General features: G+C 38.0%; 1 protein-coding gene and 1 pseudogene across 1 annotated transcript; one reads left to right on the plus strand and one right to left on the minus strand.

Annotated features, from left to right (window-relative positions):
- Nucleotides 1–1,482: 1,482 nt before the first annotated feature.
- LOC122075095 lies at nucleotides 1,483–8,842 on the minus strand (annotated as a pseudogene).
- Nucleotides 8,843–16,453: 7,611 nt separating this feature from the next.
- On the plus strand, nucleotides 16,454–18,983 carry LOC122075937 (E3 ubiquitin-protein ligase AIRP2-like). Its single transcript, XM_042641162.1, has 5 exons — nucleotides 16,454–17,044; nucleotides 17,609–17,771; nucleotides 18,007–18,073; nucleotides 18,177–18,393; nucleotides 18,516–18,983. Exons 1-5 carry the CDS (start codon nucleotides 16,917–16,919, stop codon nucleotides 18,724–18,726), a joined length of 786 nt encoding a protein of 261 aa, XP_042497096.1. The 5' UTR covers nucleotides 16,454–16,916; the 3' UTR covers nucleotides 18,727–18,983.
- The last annotated feature ends 1,145 nt before the right edge of the window (nucleotides 18,984–20,128 follow it).

Here is a 20,128-nt window from a genome sequence, read left to right on the forward strand (position 1 = left end):
TAAATTTAAGATACATATTGAAGGATATTGGATCATATCGAAGATACACTAAAATATACTATAGATCAAGAATTAAAGTATCGGTATCAGTTACTGTATCGATCAACTAAATTTAAAATACATATCAAAGGATATCGTATCAGTATCGAATATACTTTAAACCACGGCAAAGAATCGTTTTTTGGATGGTCAAGGTCATCTTATCAAACCGACTTTTAAATATGGTTGAAAGGTCCTAATTGTTATAATCTGGTGGTTATTTTTTACCAGACCATGTGATCATAGTTTACAGCTCAATCACATTTTCTCAGAATGGAGGGTTATAATTCATAAACAGCTTCATTTAGAAAGTATATAATTATAGTATTGTGTTTGAATATAAGTATGAAATTTTATTTTTTTTTTTGATTATTTTCTCTTTCCCAATTCCTCTGTTTTTAAAACCATGATCACAAGTGGTTAAGCCATATCAATGAGACCAGTCATGAATCAATGTGGGTTCCACTTTGGATCCCACTACTTCAATGACTGGGAACCTTGTGTATCAAGGAATAAGTTAAAAGAACATTTGCCTGGCATTCCTATTTCTCACCCTTTTTCCACTTCATTCTGACGCTTGGACTTCATTTGTTTCCATGTCAATTAGATTTAGAGGCAAAATTTTCCAAAGATCTGCAACGTTTCCTATTGACGTAAAATGAGGAAAAATGGCACCATCCCTATAACAATGAAAGATTATTTTTTTCTAAACATAAATAAATAAAATATAATATTTCTAAAAATTGCAAAACAAATATGAATATATTTTTTTTTTTAATCTGCACCATTTGTTCCCACTTAGAGTTAATGTTTAGAGTATTGGTACTATGGTTTAAGAAATTGGATTGAATGGATCAAATTGAATCAAAATCTGCCTTGATTAATCTTGATTCTTGACCGATAGGTATGAACAAAAGATAAAATAATTCAAAAAATGATTTTTTTCAAAATAGGGATAACGTCGACCTAGACCAATCCCTTCTCAATACCAAGTTCTCAAATGTTGATTGGTAGATATGCATTGATTGACACACACAAGATAAAATGTCATTAAAAAATGGTATTTGATTAAATTAAACTCTAAAGTTTAACACAAGGCTAATCTAGATCATGTTCTCTCTATGCAGCAATCAAAGTGGATACATCATTTGTCCATGTAATAGAATAAAATGTGAAATTTTTTTTTTTTTAATGAAAAGAAATTACAGTCTTTCTCGTGAAGTAGAAAATAAAGTTAACTAAAGCAAAGGAGAAGGGGTTGTGTTTCCTGGAGGGTAAGGCAAAGGCATATATTTTGCTGGTTCTTCATGATAAGCTTATTCAAAAAAAGAAAAGAAAAATATAAAAGGATGATCCACCATTTTGAGTCACTTGATCAATAGATTTTTTGACCAGCCGATAATGGATTAATTGTACACGTAATATGAATATAAATCCTGGTCGTACATGAAAGAAGACATGTAATACTTCAATAACGATGCATGGAACACAAGTTTAATATTCTTTACTACATCACATCCCATCTCCCATAAGGCAGTTGCTATTAGGCGATGAATGGTTTCCCCAACCATGTAACTGTGAAGTATAAAAGGGCATTTCTATCCCAAAATAAACAATGGGAAAAAGATCTCGACGACACCAGAGTACAGATTCCTTCCCACACTCTCTCACATAATAAGCCGTGATACCTGCATTAACAGGTTGACACTCTTTCCCCTCACAAAATGTGGGCCCTTTTTACTGGACAAATACATCTCCCACCTCTCACTGGTGTGGTTTCCACTCTGGCGTCCTGAGAAACCTCTGCCCATAAACCATACAGCTGCAAGGTAAGGTCATATCCATCTCCCTAACCAACAAAAACATGTAAAAGTCCTTTTTTTCTAACAGTTCTGCCAACCATACGACTTAGTTCTCTTTTGCATTCTCCACTAACACCATTCATAACAGTAGCTCATTATGCTAACACGCCAGGCACTAGGTTTATGAATCACCAAATGTATGACAAACAGAATCCAAATGACAAAAAAAAGATTGCCCATCACCAGCCATTTGATTACCATTGCAGCATCCAACTCCACAACAATCCCTCACAATCCTAGCCAGGATGCCCATCTGAGAACACCATCCTCTGGCAGTGCTCGAGAATGCTCGTTTTGGTTTCTCAAAAACTGCAAATTGGTTGCATTTTTCTGTTTCATCTATAATGGCCAAATAACTTCAATGACGCCAACAGAGACTTGGGAAAAAGATACTCACCAACCATGTTTATGCAGGACTTCATAAGCTGTAACATGTCAACCTCTGAAAAGAGAAAAGAGAATAATGGCAAGCATTTGAGGGTAAACTTAGGTGTTGTAGTATGTGGACTTTTCAAATCTAGTAAAAATGAATCCTGCCAAAGAAATCTCATGAATCAGAGCCATGCAGTGCAACTTGTGGATCCAAACGGTCACTGCCAATCTTAGCATAAGTTTCACCAGGATCAGCTGGGTTTGGGGATAACAAAGAGTAAACAGGCCAAGAGAAAATTCTGACTATTGTGCTACCGTACTCTTTCCTGGACCATCATTGTAATTTCTGACCATGGTTGCAAAATCCCTTTGTTTCAACTTACAGCTGAACAGATTACAAGTGCAAACTTCTGCACGTGAAGAAGCAAAACTTTAAAACACGATCATAAACACTTAATGTACTCTTTATGTCTAATGAATTAGATATTGCTCTTTATATTTAATAGGATTTTACAACAGGGAGTATGCAGAAGGACAGAAGTTTCTGCAATCCAAACTCTACTTACAACACAAATTTATGTGTCACCTTGGGGAAGAAAAAAATGAGGATTGGGATTTCGAGTTTATCTTACCTCCCGACAATATTAACACAGAACAGGCCTTCCAATCAACAAACTCCAAGAGTGCATGTATCTCCTGGTTGAATGTTGTTTGCCTTGGCGAAAGATTCCCACCCGCTGGTTAAGACTCTGAACCCAGGTCTTTCGTGATAGAGGACTGCCCACACTTTAACTGTTGGCAACTCCTGCATGCATGCTGAATGTCGCAAAAATTAGTAGGAAGAAACCTTGACAAGACAGAATAACTACTCACTAGTATGTCTTATGCTTGTTAGCATGCATACAAAAGGTTGGGACCCACCAATTAATAGGTCGAATGCAAAATCAGTTCAATCAGATATCCTCGACCATCCAACCTAAATTTTCCCTGGAGTAATCATCAAATGTTTTTCTGAATATGCAAGACTAAGGATTATCATCCAACAAGGTAAATCCCACCCAAAAATTACATCCTAGCCTAGGTTGAACACCTCCCCCAGGGTTTTGGTAAGCAAGTTTGAACCCATTAAATGCACACAGTCCAAACCTCATGCTGTTCAAAATGTAGGACAGGCATGGAAGACAGACATCAAATACCTAAAATATTCTCAAATTTCTCATTCAGGAAAAACGTTTTTTTATTCTTCCATTATTATTTTCCTTTTACATAAAAAGGAGAAGGAGGGTGGACCTCCGGGCAACGATAAAGTTGCTCCATTGTGACCTAGTAGTCGGGGGTTCGAGTCAGGAAACAGCCTCTCCATGAAGCGAGGGTAAGGCTGCATACATTGTGACCCTCCCCAGACTCCGCAGTTGCAGGAGCCTCGTGGACTGGGTACATCCTTTTCATTACTTCACTGGTTTTCAAACTCTTTTATCATCATAAAGTGCATATTTAAATCAACAATTAGAGCCTCTACATCTTACTTATAATAAATAAATAAATAAAAATAAGCACAGACAAAATGAGTATGGATTAAACATGGCCAATGCATGAGGAGTTCATTTATTCCAGGCAATGCACCACGTGTGAAGCACAGCATACACAATATCTAAGATTGACATGACATTAGAAAAAAACAAATGAAAACTTATTTTGGCCATGCATAATCTGCTGCCATATGAAAACCTTCTCAGATCCATGCAAAAAGTTCAAGAAATCTATGCCATGAAGTCCATCAAATCGATTGACAAATGTATAGTACTGGAATACAAAGAAACAAGCAGTCAAAAGGGATAGCTGATGAGATATCAAATCAGTAACTTCCAAAGTTAAGGTTGAAATTAAAATCCTATCTGTAGCAAGAGTATCTCAGCTTTCTACACTCCAGTGAACCTCAGTCTTCAACTCACAACTAGACATCCTTGATAGATTCAGACTGCAGGAAAGTCAAATAAACCAGAATCTATGAAGAAGAAAAAGAGCACCGAGAGAGAGAAAGATGGGACAATATGCTGGACACTGAGAAGAGGGAGAGAGAGCTAGAACACGATGGGAATAGATACGTATAATGGTCCAGCAATAGCCTTTATATTATATTTCAGTATTGGACTTGAAGTAGGAAGCCTACTAAGAGTCTTAAAGTCTAATAACATAATTACAACTAGAGTCACTACCTAACTCGATCACATAACACACATACACCCCACGATAGGGACATTCCCCCTAGCTTGATTACACTTTAACACAGACAAATCATTGACATTGAAGTCATCAATAATCACTACCTTTAAAAGAACAAGAAGCATGTAACAACAACTGCCTAGCGCAGTTGGTGAGCTATGGTGCGTACAAAGCCCATGCTCACCAGAAGGTCTCGAGTTTCAAGACTCCTGGATGTTATATAGTTCCCCTCCCTACCAATCAAAAGAAGAAAAAAAAGCATCATGTGATAAGAAAAGAATTCGAGAAGAACAAACTCATCTAAAATTCTCAATCTCTAATATCTCCTTAGCAATAGGCGATGAGATATCAAATCATAAACTATGAACAGATGAGATATCAATGCTCAACCTTTGACATTATACAGGGTTCACAATTTCCCTTTAGTCACTAGTTACTTTTGCCACTTGATTGTTTATGCAGCATGAATTGTAACATTTGCATAACTATATCTTAGGCAGCTGGTATTATGGTACGTCATAACTACAGAACAAAGAAAAATATCCTTCCCAAGTAACATACAAACTAAAATGTGACAGATTTTCCTGTTCAAGAACACAATACATACAATTTTATACCAAAAAACAGAGCAAACCATAAGAAAATGGTTGGCACAGGCAATCTTAATTTCAGAAGTCTGTTATGACTAGTTATAAAAACATAAAAGGAGAATTTAAGAGTTGTAATGCAAGACATACAAGCCAACACTGTGTAACTGCGGTCACTGAATCGCAAAAATCGATCAAATTGGGTGATGAGAAATCATCTGAATCCATTGGTTCTGTTTTCACAGACTTGTAAGCTTTTTCCTTGTCTATTGAACTAAGACTTAACTTCTCCTCAAACTCTTCTTTAATTGTCTTCGATATCTTCCCTGTCAAACACACTAATGTGGCAAGAATTACAATTGAAAAACAGAGCTGCATTGACTAGGTAGATAAGCAAAAAAAAAAAAAAAAAAAAAAAGAGGAGCAGCTCCAATTGAAAGACACGGAAATTAAGAAAAATAACAAAACCATTGGCTTCTTTCATCATTTCTCCATCCTCTTTCTTAACTACCTTCAGCCCTTTCCCTGTTCATCAATCGAAAGTATTCCCAAATAAGATGGAGGAATCATTATATTCAAGTGATTTGCGTAACAATTAGAATCCAAAAAAGTAATTAATCAAATAACAGCATCTCTACAAACAAACACAGAAGAGAAAGAAAAGATAATAAAGAGATTGACCCTTTTCTCCTTCCAAGACAACTGGAGCACCAAAGCACGTGGGTACTTTAGGGAGAACACTTCCACTGCTTCCAATAAGCGGAGTTTCTTCCATTTTTGACTGTTTCCTACAAGTAAAATCCATTAACTCATCACAGAGGAATCAGTCAAAGCAATGATACTGATACTGATACTGATACTGATACTGATACTGATACAGACAATGACAACAACAACAACAACAACAACGACAGCCACCACAACAATGGTGATAGTAGTAGAAAAGATGAAGAACAGACTCCAAACATACAAGTATAAAATCCTAAAAAAAAAAAGAATTAATCAAAATAACAGCATCTCTACAAACAAACACAGAAGAAAAGAAAAGATAATAAAGAGATTGACCCTTTTCACCTTCCAAGACAACTGGAGCACCAAAGCACCCATATACTTCAGTGATAATCTGCAGAACACTTCCACTGTTTCCAATAAGGGGAGTTTCTTCCATTTTGATTTTTACCGCTGACTAGTTGCCTACAAGTAAAATCCATTAACTCACCACAGAGAAATCAGTCAATGCAATGATACTGATAATGACAATGACACAAACAACAACGACATCGACAACAATAATGGTGGTAGAAGTAGAAAAGATGAAGAACAGACTCCAGACATAAAACGGAAAAGCATATAAACCTACTGACCCAAATCATTGAAGTTCTGTCTCGTAGCAAGAGGATATTGGCAAAAGACATTATTGGACATATCAGAGTTCCCCTTCTTTTCAGGCTGCCCTGAAGTCAGAATTTGGGGTTTCAAAGAGGTATTAGGGAAACAGGAATCTTTTTCTATATTTGGTGGCACTTTGTCTGTATCTTTGGCACTACACCATCATTTCCAAGTCAGATACATCAAAAGAAGCTTTTCCACGGGATCCCTCAAAAGCCACAGGATCTTTATCTACAGTGCCTACTCCAACTGAGGCTTGAGGTCTTTCAGAGTTCCCCTCATGATGGGAAGATGTTTTCTTCCCAGCAGCCACTGACACATTCTTCATTCCCTCAGCCCTAGATTGGTCTATCGATATTTCAAAGTTTGACAGATCAAAATGGGCAGTCCTGGTTTCATCTTGTTGAGTTGTCAAATCTCTATCGATTATGTAGTATGGAACTTCTGTGCAGTCTACTGTTGGAACGGATTTAGGTCTTTCTGTGCATTTAGCATCGGAAAATAATCCTCTGTTTTTCTCATCCCTGTTTTTCCTTGTTTTGCTACCTGCAGAACGCGACATGTGGACAACTTTAAGACCAACGCACCGGATGTAATAATCCTCACTCAATCTTGACCGTTGGTCTCCTTGTTGTCCACGTGTCGCGTTCTGTAGGTAGCAAAACAAGGAAAAACATGGATGAGAAAAATAGAGGATTTTGATCCTTTAGCATCCATCACTGTCTTCTCAGGATCATTAACATTAGTGTCAATTATTTCAATATCAGATGAAGAAGGAACTGTTGAACTTGGACCCTGCTCATTTATATAACCTCTATCGATCATTGGAAAATGGGCCTCCATAGGAACAGATTTTTTGCCTTCTGAACGCAAATGATCAGAGGAAAGCTTAGGCTTAGCCTTTTTCCGCCACAGTTCGCTTTCTGAGATAAATTTAACTTTTCACATCCACTTTTATCATATATTTGAACCACAAAGTGAGATCCAATAATGTAAGTGAATACTAAAAACTGTCCTCCTTCCAGAAAATGAACCGATGCAAATTCATCCCACCCTTGTCGAAAAGCTAAGGAACCATCAATAGTGGATACTTTGACCCTCCAACATTGTCCATTCGAATCTTCAAGATAGGTTTTCCGACCAAGCATGGAGCTAACCGTGCGTGCAAATTTAGGAGGTATGAACTGCAAAGGTTGTATCAGAAGAGCAGAATGATCAGCCAGGCATTTCAAAACCATAAAGTCAACACATGACATCAAAAAACAGGGAGGAACATTTGAAATGCTGTTGCACAATCTCAACTTAGAGGGATTTTTTCCTACTCTATCCAGCAATATATTCTCACAGAATCTCAACTTGGAATACTAAAATGTCACAGTTGCAATATACATAAATACCATAGTCACACATGGAACAACAACTAAACTATCATAAAATCACGAGTAAGCAACTAGCATAATTATTCTGAAGCTTCTTAACAATTTTACCGGAACCATGATTCACTCAATTAGTTTATTAGACCAAATATTTAGCTAAGGCCAAACAATACATGGCAGAGGTGTTTCAAAATCAGAAAAGAAACTTATTTAAATAATGCAATCCGCAAACTGTCGAACTCTCGAGGGTTTTCGCGTTACAATCAAATGAAAATAAAATGTAAAAGGAAAGCCACAACATTGTAAAAAATAACAACCATTACTCATTATTGTATGACTGAAGAAGAGGAAGAAACTTGAAATCACTAAAACATCAGCACTCGAAAGCAATCAATAAGAACTTAAACAGAGGGGAACAAAGTCAACTATTTGAATGAGTTCAATGGCCAAAAAAATTTCAACTTTTTCCAGAAGAACTTCAGAGATAGAGAGAGAAGCACATACCAGAACTTTAGAGAAGCTATTACCGATCAAGACTTTGAAGAAAGAAGTAACCCTAGGAGAAGATTCACTCTTTCTATGAACCAACAAACATTTTTTAGTACATTCCGTACATACGTCTACCTTGTCCTTGTAACTCATTGCCACTCTTCTCTGCAACTCTCTGCAACTCTAAACCCTCAGCAAAATCTTCACCAGTTCGGGGGGTTTTTGACAGTTCTGATCTACGAGAGGTTCGGTTTCGAGATTTAATGGATAAAATTGAAACCAAATCCATTAATAATTTTATTTTTTTTTTTGGGTAAGAATCCGTGACCTTATTTTGTGCCTTTTCATGATACTTTCGTTTTTGGAAAATGATGTACACAGTAGCACGATGAAATGATATCTTATAGACTAGATTTTCTTGATCGTTGGATTCCCTTTTACTCATCTGAACCGTTGGATCCATTGATAGTTGCAACTCCATTTTTCAACCGCCGTTGCATCTCTCTCGCTCGGGTTGAAATCGTCTGCAATTCCGATCTCGTACAATTCCGTGCAATACCACCTTCAGGCGGTGACACGTGTATTGATACCAATACAATGGTCCAGATCTGGTACAACTAATAAAACATTAAATCAGTTAAGAGACATTTAAATCAGATCTAGACCATTGTATTGGTATCAATACACGTGTCACTGTCTAAAGGTGGTATTGCACGGAATTGTACGAGATCGGAATTGTAGACGATTTTTTTCCCTCTCGCTCATCATCTCTATCCACTGCCCCTCATACCTCTGCAACCGTTTCCCACACCCATCTCCTCAAAGCATGCTTTGATCAAATTCTATAATAAGCATTCTTCAAGCTATTATTATTTCACAAGTCTATTAAAAATTTTCAGACGCGAATGTTCTTGGGATGGCCAGGGATTAGCAGGGCAACAGGGCGAGGTTTGAAGGTGGTGAGAGACTGAGACAGAGAGGGCAGCCATCGATGTTGTCTGCAGCAGTGAAGGGGAAAGGAGAGATGCTGAGCAGGAATGGAGCAACGGTATCTCCTCGACGGTGGTGAGAGAGATGGAAGAAGGCGCTGTGGTTGCGAAGGTGCAGAGCAATGGAGAGAGATTCAACCGCCGTGGAGAGAGACGGCCCACTGCTGGGATGGCTATTTATGCCTTATCCTTTGTTTTTGGTAGAAGCTATTTATGCCTTATCCAATGGTCAATAAAGTGATAGTATAAAAATTCCATTATATCCTGACAGTGTGTAGTTCCATTTTAACTAAAAGTGAAACAAGGTCAAATTCGGTCAAGTTTTTTAAAACTCCAATCCAATCCTAAGTCCCCTTAATTGGAGCTAAGCCCGGCCCAGCCCTAACTCTGGGCCAGAAAAATTTAACTTTACCCTGACCCTCACGATTGAGCCGGGCTGACATTTACTGACCCTAACCATGCCAATACACACCATTGTCATAGCACCATTCCCAACCCCCATGGTTGTTGCGACCATGCCTACACCTCGATCCCCTTCTATATAAACCTTTTCTTCATTTTCACCCTTTGATATACCTTATTTTTTTTGGTACCAAAGCCATTGTTGCCATCATTGATTTCTTCCTTCCCTCTGTTTTTCCTTTTCTCTAAGAGTCGGATCCTCTCCATTTTCCTTTATCTTAGTTCGATTAACCTAGAGTAGCATAAGTGGTTCTCCCAAAGTGACGAAGCCCTAATCTGAAAGGTTTTAATTACTCTTGACTAACTCTTTTGATCGAAGAAGAATGAGATAGGGTCGGGTTGGGTCAGGTCAGGCCGAGCTCATCTCAACTCCCAAGGCCTCGACCCTAACTCAGGGCCAAGGTTTTTCAGCCCTAACACGCCCTCAATTCTAGAATTCTTGGTCCAAACCCTGTCCAGGCAAAGGATGGACCAGTGTAGGTTTCGGTCTTCATATCCAAATTGACACCCCCTAATTCTACCCTCTCCCACCCCCCCCCACAAAAAAAAGGGGGGGGGGGGGAGGAGGAGCTGGAGGAGAGCATTCTAATTGATGACAGTTTCTAGCTTGTAACTTAATAAAAGGTAAAGGAATATAAAAAGCAAGATCCAGATCCTCTCCAAGGCTGGGAGGATTTGGACACACACCCCAACACATGGTCAATCCCCCCAATTATTGAATGACCCTTTGAAGAACCCAACTGATGGAGAGAGTCTTGATGCAACAATTCTATTACAAGAAAAAACATATATTGTGATACCCTACTTTTTAAACCTGGTATAATTACACGGTTGACCCAGTTTAACCATGCATGACCTAAACCAGAGAGGGTTAAGGCGGGTTCCTTATGGACCATGATGGCAAGGGTGACTTTGAACACAGGTTGGCTAGACAAGTCTGAGTCAGTGCCAGAGGAGATGGGTGTACCCAAGCCATGCATATGCACGTATCATAAGGTCATGTACGGGTAATGCTAGTATGTAGTCGTATCATAAAGTGCATACGTATAATATACCTTGTGCCGAGAGTGAGATACATGTCGAGAGTCGAATTCCATCAAAATCCCACCTGTTGGCTAATTTTCGGCCCTCAGGTGGGTGGTCACAGGCGGGCGCATCCGCACACCTGAGTGACCCACCCATGTAGTTACTAGATATTTTAAAAGTATAAATAACATTTATTATGTTTTTCATTTTCTCATTATTACACTAAAGAGTTGGTGAGAAGAGTAAAGAGGAGAGAGAAGAAGGGAGAAAAGAGAACGAAGAAGAAGAAAGAGGAAGGAAGAGTGATCCCCAACACGAGATCTACGATTGGAGGTGAGCAAAGGCTATGCTTCTTAAACTTTCACCAAACCCAAGTAAAACCCTTGATTTGGGTAGAGTTCCTTGAGATCTTGTAAATCCCACCTGAGATGATGAATTTAAGGTTTAATAGATGGTCTATGTGTTGAGTTTGAAGGATTTGAAGAAGTGTTTACAAGATTTGAGAAGCATTGGTGATTTCTTGAGCTAAGAAGTGATTTTGGGGTTTTGAAAGAGTTATTGAGCAAATAAGGTAAGATGGCTTTTCAATCATTAAATCTAACTTAGATCTATATTAGAATCATCTTATAAGACCTTGGATGTGTGGAAAATGTGATTGGAAAAGCCTCATTTGATTTCCCAAAGGTTGAGAAAAGTTTCAAGGAAGAAGGTAAATTTTCGCCCCCTCAGGTTGGCCGGGACCGGTGGGCCGAACAGCCCGCCTGAGGGCACCTGCCTGAGAGGGCAAGCCCTCGGTTCTCACCGGTGGGTCAGGATCGACGGGCCGACCAGCCCGCCTAAGAAGACCGACGAGTCAGCCCACTCACCTGAGAAGACAGGTGGGCTGTGACAGGTGGCCTATCCGACCCACCCGAGAGGCCCCCAACGTGATTTTGGTGTCCGAATGGATCCAAAACGGACGGACAACCTTCTTTTATGATTTTAAACATGATTTAATCATCAAATATTGTTAGTTTTGACCCCAAAGTGGTGAAATACTAACCCCATTCACTTATGATAGGTTCACTAAAATTTACATTTCTCGCGCCGGATCTCACCCGTACCGGGCGTGAGTCTTTGTACACAAGTAAGTGGGGAGAGGACGTTTGACTTTATTTTAAGGCTTGTTTGGCATCATTCAATTGTATATAGACTAGCCATGTCATCATGCAAATTATGTGTAGCTTAGTCATCCTCATATGATTATGACATGTGTGTTGTGTTTTACATTCTCAATACTAAATGATTGATGTGCTTATGTGATGAATGATGGGATCACTGTGCATGATGCATTATTAGACTATATGCCATAGTCGGCTTAGAAATAAGTGCATTGGTGGCCCGTGGAATGGGACGCGATAGCACTATGCAATCGTATTATGTCATATAGGAGCATGCGATTTAGGATTATCATCTTCCCGTGCTACGATCCTTCCCAACAGGATTTGAGGTGTTGGGTTATCACTTGGGGAGAAGCAGTGGTAGCGGTTGTCGGATCACTGTGGCTGTTAGACATAAGCCCGGCTGGTCATTAGGACAGTCGGCAACCTCAGTGGTATATTCAAGATGGCCAATCATACTACTTTTAAATTGCTGGAGTCAACACCTCTACTTTATGTCATTTACTTTCATGTTGAGAGCTGGTGGTTGGCATGCTTTACTTTTCTGAGTACTCACGGTGGGCCTTCTCCAACAACCCTATGGGTGTATCGCGGGATGGAGTTCGCAGCTCGTACCCGGGGGCATACGCGCACTGTGGTTGTAGTAGCACCGAACCAAAGACTTAGTAATGTTGTTTAGGTGGATGAGATTTAAAATGAATTGCATAGCATATAGTGCATATGAATGATTTTATTGTGTGGATTGTTGTGTGGTCATTCTTTTCATTTATTGAGCTAGTGAGCTCATCCCACGTGTACACCTCTTTTAGATGATTTTGCAGGTCACCCGCTTGAAGATCAAGGGTCGAGCCCCACAGTTGAGTTTCCCGATGAGGATTGGTGGGTCCCTAAGGAGTATAAGCACGGTACGGATTGCACGTGTGAGGGCTGTGCTGCGGGACCGCAGTATTGATGCCGTACAAAGTTTTACTTTTTGATTCTTTTGATGACCCCTTTTTGTGTACTTGATACGTGAATTGTTATTCTTTTTGTGTAAATATCATGCCTGTGGGCCCACATGTATTTATCTATATACTACAATTTGGGTATCAAGTATATTGGGGGTATTTACAGGTAAATTAAGTCTTCCGCTGAACTTTTGAATGTTTATTTTAGATGTGTGTATGCTGTGGTTGGGTACTGTATCAGATGATCCTGGCAGGTTTTGGTTAACCGGAGTTAATCCGATCACCAGTCCGATTCTGTGTGAACGGGGTGTGACATATATTGTTTTAGAAGTCAAGAAATGGGACACACAAACAAAGGAGTCTTTTTTCTTACAACCACAGGCACTTCCGCGAGAAAACTTTTTATAGTTCTACTCAAGTGTCTTCGATACAATTCTTTTCGACTGTTAATGTATGAGTAGGCAAATTTTCATTTTCTTTTGAAACCCCTTTTAAGACCAAATGAATATTTTCATTAGCCCTATGATGACAATGATCATTGATTATATACTCCATTAACAGTCAATGTAGAAGCTGCCTGAACGTTTTTTTGGTGGGGGTGGGCGGGCGGTAGATGCTAACTAAACTTTAATTCTCATAGTTTTGATGTTTTGTAAATAATAAATTAGTTTCCAATATAGGAAACTTCTAAATGTATATAAAATCATTATTGGACATCGATGATATTGAAATGAGAGGTGAAGCATGCATACATGTGTAACACTAGTAAAATAATATGCAACTTTGATATGGGTAAATTGTCATATTAAAACATGATGTGCTTTGGATGATTAAATAAAATTTTCACTATATATATATTCTTTTTTTATGGGAGAAAGTTTCATATGACGCTAGAATACAATTTCGCATCAAAAGGGGTGAAAGTGATGAATTGCCCAATAAGAGGTATTCATAGAGTGTGGGGTCCATGTATGGGATATGAGACGACAAGTGCAAAAATTTGCACTGACATTGTATTTTCGTTTTATTTTTTTATTCCATATATATATAATACTATTATCCAAATGACATAATTAAATTATCCATTATGATGAGTAAGATTTTATATTTCAAAAGATTACAACATGGAATATAAATAATCTCTTATTGATTGAAGTTTTAATTTTAATTTTTTTTTTTTAAAGCCACCCTTAAGCATGCAACTGTTTTATAAATGGGCATGCACTATTCATCATCGATGTGAGAGATGGTATGACTTTTATTGTCAGGAAATAAAAACTAATATGACCTTGTAAGGAATAAAAATAAGCTGTTTTGATCTAAACCATCCAAAAATCATTAACTATATTGTAACCTAAATTAATCATAGAATCTAATTATATTCTATATATATCTTCTTTTTCATTGGGTTAGGATGGGATGGTGGTGGAGGAGGAGTCGACAAGCATGATGAGTGTGTGGGTAGAATCCATTAAATGGTCAGGGTGAGGTGGTCTTTCTCAAACAGGAAGTGAGTTGAGTCATCAATAATTTTGTCGTTTAAAAATTAAGAAAAGTGCATTATGAGCTATTGAGACTTAGACCATTTGGAGAGTGATTTGTTGAATTTCCCAAACTATGATTATTATTATTATTATTATTATTTTAAGGAATGGAAGAAATGCCTTTTTGTTTTCCAATAAAAACAAATGTTTGGACCAATAAATCTTTGGGGCATTTTCTTTCATCCAGGGTGACGGTAATGAGAATAGGATAAACATCATAAAGGAGGGGAAGAGAGTTTTTTCCCTTCCACCAATAAAGAGAGCAATAATAGAGGTTAGATCGTAGATTTTCCTTCTCTTGTAGTAAAGATAAACTTTATCCTAAATCTTATCAAGTTTCGAATCTCATTGATTTGATACTAACAAGGATTTGTGTCCGTTCATGTTTATGATAGGAAAATGAACATACGATCTAGAAATGCAAAATAATCCACACTCTCACATAATGATGACTGATGGTTCACATTAATAATCTCCATGAGGGAAAATACATTATAAAATTGAGAGAAATATGGTTAAGATGAGGCCACACAAAATGGAGAGAGAACCAATCTAGACTATAACCAATCTATCTAATGGTTCGAATTACCAAATCAACCATCGTATGGCTCAAAACCATAGGTTTGTGCACAAATTAAAACCCTAAATGCCTGAAATATACTGATTCCAATTCTGGGTTTTTAACATCTGAGATCACCCCCTCTAGATACTTTCTACCCAGCAAAAATTCAAGACCATCAGGTTTTGCATCTAAGGATCAATTCTAATCACATGTATCCCCCATTTCCCCCCTAATGTGAGTGAGTTCCTTAAACGTAATAGACATAAAGACCTCACATTTCGATGACCATGATCTGAGGATATAACTCCTCAGAGGCGATCTTCTCAGGCTGGCGACTCTCTCTCTCTCTCTCTCTCTCTCGCTCCAACCATGGAATTAAGATTCTCTTTCTCTTCCTCTCTCATCTACCAGCTCAGACCATATCTTCTCACTCTTGAGTTGTACGTTTCCAATATTAAAAAGAAAAGAAAAAAAAAAAAAAGATTCTTGAGTAGTAGCACGTAGACTTTTTCTGCAACTTTAAATATTCTGTCTTCGATCTTTAAATTCCTTCCAACCAATCTAATTAAAGTTACTCCTCTGCCTCATCTTTGACTGTAATCGATTCCTCTCTCTTTCTCTCTCTCTCTCTTCTCATTGCCTTGATGGAAACCAAGCTATATATACCAATGGTTGTTACTCCATCTCACAATCCCTTATCCTACAAACTCAAGGTTAGGGTAGAGTGGTCATTTTTTGTGTGCGAGGGAGAAGGGGGTTGTTAACATATCCTCCGTTATCAATTCAAAGGGATTTTTTTCTTTCTTATGCATAAGGCTTCCGCTACTACAAGGTCTAGGAAGGGTAATAATATTTTTGATCTTGAATTCACAATCACTTTGTCACAATGAAGTAATCTTACCTTTGCACCAAGGTCCACCTTTCACATTCCATCTTAATTGAGGAAAAAGAAATCCCTACACAAGTAGGTGGTGCATTGACACTTACTCTCCTCTCTAACTTTATAAATCCATATTAATGAAACTATTTTCTGCACAATGGTTGGTGTGATGTGGGTAGGATTTTAAAACAAGGAATCAGTATTCAAATTAGGTCCAGCCAATTCCAATGGAATCAACAGAATCAGATCGAGTCCAACCGATTCACCTAATCCGATTCCAAATTTTAAATCATTGTGGCGTGGGAGATTCTCCCACGCGAGCAAGCAGCATGAGAAACCTTGTTCCATCAATGAAAAAGTAAAACAAGTTGTGCCAGAGATTAGAAGAAGTAGGTTAGCTACCTACTCGGTACAAAAGACCGTTCAATTATTTAAATTTAAAATGCAAAATATACGTTTAATTAAAAACCAAAGAAAAAACAATCGCCAAAAGAAATTTGGGATTTCTGGTAAAAAGCTTATTAAACGATGGCTGCTCTCCTTTTACCAATAAACAAACCCAGACCTCTCTCCATAAGATAATGAAGAGAGAGAAAGTCTAGATTCTACACGAACAAGAGAGAGATGATATAGTTTCAGGGCTGACTAAAAAAGTCAGACGAAGGAAAGGAAGCAACATCCAGTGGTCTTTGGAGCCCGCAAATAAAGAAAAGGGAAAAAATTAGAGAAGGCAACAGAGGGAAAGGAGAGATGCAGCAGAAAAAGCAGAGGTTGCAAATATAAGAAAGACAAACCCATTTTTCTCCCTCTTTTTGTTCTCATATCTGTGTTATTTTGGAAGAGATTAGGTTCTCAAAAGCCGAGTCCAGTAGCTCTTATAGCTTCTTCATCTAGATTGCTTCTTTGGATAACCACAGCAGCATAATCGAAAGAGACCTATCTCGGCGTTTTTAGTACATACCCTGAGCTCTAAACCGAGCTGTACAAGCTCTTCCTTCATCTTCTTCCTATGTTCTTTCCGGAAGAAGAAAACCCTGTTAGGGAAAAGATGGAGGATTTGTATAATCAACTTGCCAGGTCCTCTTATAAGGAATCCGTTAAAGCCCTGGAGGCTGATATACAACATGCCAATACTTTGTGAGTTTCATTCCTTCCTTTTCGCCATGTTTTGTTTCCTCCAAGCGGTTTATTTGCTGCTATTATCTATTTCCTTTTCGTTTCTGTTTCTTAGGTTGCTTGTACTGGGAGAATTCAATTTTTTTTTTCTTTACTGTAATGCTACTCTCCTGTTTTCTGTTCCTTTTCTTTTTTTTTCTTTCCTTTTCTGTCTGAGGGTTTTTTCAACTTTTTATCTAATTATGATTATCTGTTAGTGGAGCATAATTTCATATTTGAAGCTTCAATTGATATTTATTGTTCTCCTAATTTCTTGCTGCTATTACTGTTTGGGATTTGACACTATTTTTCATATCACTTTGAGGAATTTACATATTTTCCCGCAATATGCCATTCACTACTAGAAACGGAAATACCCATCTGGGTTTTCAGCAGAAAAAGAAGAAAAAGTGTAAATGAAGAAGAAAAGCCTGCTATTTTCTCCGGGCAGATTGTTTTCAGCCATTGCTCGTACAATTAGATTTCAATGGTATGAGGGGGTGTTTGAACTTTCAACAAAGTTAAAGTTTTCGTTTATGAATGCAGGGCGGCATCAATTCCAAGAGCCAAGGGTGGTGCGTGTCTTCAAATGAAATTAGTTTACAGCAACTTGACTCCTTTGTTTCTGTTTCTGCTTCAGTGGATGGATTCCTCTTGTACCTGCCTACTACAGAGATATATTGACCTCTTTCACATAGTGGTGTATAAGGTTAGCTTACTTATCTGTGCAAATTTGAAGAAATCAGGAAGCATGTTAGCAGAGTTCAATCAGACCTGAATGTCTTTGGGGAGAAGAAGAAGTTTATTTACCTTCTCTTTTCTTTGGGAGGGGTGTTTTCTGCAAATTTTACCGTCTATTTTATGTAATGCTGAAACTGAAGTGGACATAATTGGAATATTCATGCTTTTTTTTTTGGTAAAGATTTCTTTTATGGTCTATACAGGTTTATGCAGATGGGAGGCCTAACATTTCTTCACATGGGAGGAAAGCGACAATTAGGCAATTTTATGGTCTGTAAACTTTGTACTTCTCTTTTTTGCTAATATTCTAATGGTAGTGGTCTTGGTTTATTTCTCTTTTACCTTGCCTAACAAAACCAAATTATTGTTGCAGCTGTCATATTGCCCTCTCTACAACAGCTCAATGGTGATTCTTATGAGAGGAGTTGCAGCATGGAGGTGTTTGGTAGAAAGAGAGTGGAAGAGAAGAGGAAGTTCTCTGATATGGATTTGGAGAGAGAAGATGAATGTGGCATTTGCATGGAACCATGCACCAAGATGCTCATGCCTACTTGTTGCCATGCCATGTGCATTAATTGCTACCATGACTGGTAACTCTAAATCCATGTTTCTTTGATTTATATATCAAATGGTTTCTTTTAGAAAGCTCACTATTCAAGAAATGAAAGGGTCGTGCTATTGACATTGTTTTTGCTATGTTTCCAAATTACAGGAATACAAGGTCAGAGTCCTGCCCATTTTGTCGAGGTAGCATAAAGAGAGTTAAGTCAGGAGATCTATGGGTTCTCACCAGTAAGAGTGATGTGGTAGACAGAGAGACAGTGGCCAAGGAGGAGCTGTTGCGGTTCTACCTCTATATCAATAAGCTGCCAAAAGATATTCCAGACGTCCTTTTCTTAGTGTATTATGAATACCTGATCTGATCAGAGGAAGATCTGAATAATAATGTACAGTAAGTATCAATCTGATGTTTAAGAAAGAGAAAAAGCCGACCGTAGCTTGTAGACAGAGTCTGGTGAGAAAAAATCTCTTAGTTTAGGCATCAAATAATCTCATCCTCTCTTTTACTTCCATAGAACTGTGTAAAACCTCAGTGACAGAGGTCCCGAAAATGAATGAAAGTCGAATCTCTAAATTTAAAAAAATGGAGATCCAACATTTCCACTCTTTTCCTCTTTAATGTCTTTCTCCACCCCCCCCCCCCCTTTATTTTTTCATTTTCCGAAGTTACATGGTGGAGCAAGTAGATTTTATATGAGGCGATATCATATTCTGTGAATCTCATTTACAGTAGCATAATGATCTATCAAAAAGAATTTATCATCTGACATTAGGGAATTGGGATGACACTTGTGCAATCTATTAATGACTTGTCTTAGGCCTAGATGATGTACTCTATATCTGAATTGCCACATAAGGTTCCTCTGTTACTCTGTAGTAGATGGTTTTCCAGCACTAATTGTGCTGCCTTCATCATTCTATCAGGGTATGCTATTACTAGTTTTATAAAAACAGAGTTTGGATCTAAACCCTTTACAAATAATTATACACCATCCTCTCCTCATATTCCCCCCTTTTTGGCAACTACCAACATGATTTTCTCCTGAAAAGATAATGCCTCATTCTTCTTTACATCCTCAAAACCTTTTAGACTTCATGCCAAAATAGGATGCAGACGTGTTGTACTAAAACACTGATGAGGTGACACTGTTGCCTCCTAAGTTCTGTAATTGAGGACTGCGGAAGTATTCTGGAGATTGATATAAATTGCGCATCATACAAATGATAGTTCTTATGAGACATTGGAAACTGATGGAGAAGGAAACATGTGTTCTTACAAAATCCCCAAAATAGAAAGGAGGAATTGGAACTATTTTCTCTGTTAATCTGCGGTTATATCTTACCATGGGTCACAAGCAGCAGGAAAGTTGTAATTTTGCGGGGAATTTTCTGAATTTTGAATGGCTCAGAGATCTTGGCTAGTATCATCATTGGCAACATGGAAGTTTCAGGATCAGCCAGGGTTTTGATTGGTAGGGCTTATTGCTAGATTATGAGATTGAGAGGATTGAATTTTCCAATTAAAATTCTTTTCTCAATTAAGGAGGATTATGGAATCCCAATATGTAAAGGATAAGCTATTGAAATGAGTATCCTGGGGAACAATTTGTTGGCCTTTATTGGAAAGTTTGACTTGTCCAATAATTTCTATTTGCCTAGATGGAGCCTAATCAATATGAATAGCATCATATGCAAGTATTGACCACAACTAACTAACTGACAGACTAACTGATATCTGCTGTTATTATTCAAACAGGTTAAAGA

The sequence above is a fragment of the Macadamia integrifolia genome, chromosome 4 (genome assembly GCF_013358625.1).
Source record: "Macadamia integrifolia cultivar HAES 741 chromosome 4, SCU_Mint_v3, whole genome shotgun sequence".
Classification (NCBI taxonomy): domain Eukaryota; kingdom Viridiplantae; phylum Streptophyta; class Magnoliopsida; order Proteales; family Proteaceae; genus Macadamia; species Macadamia integrifolia.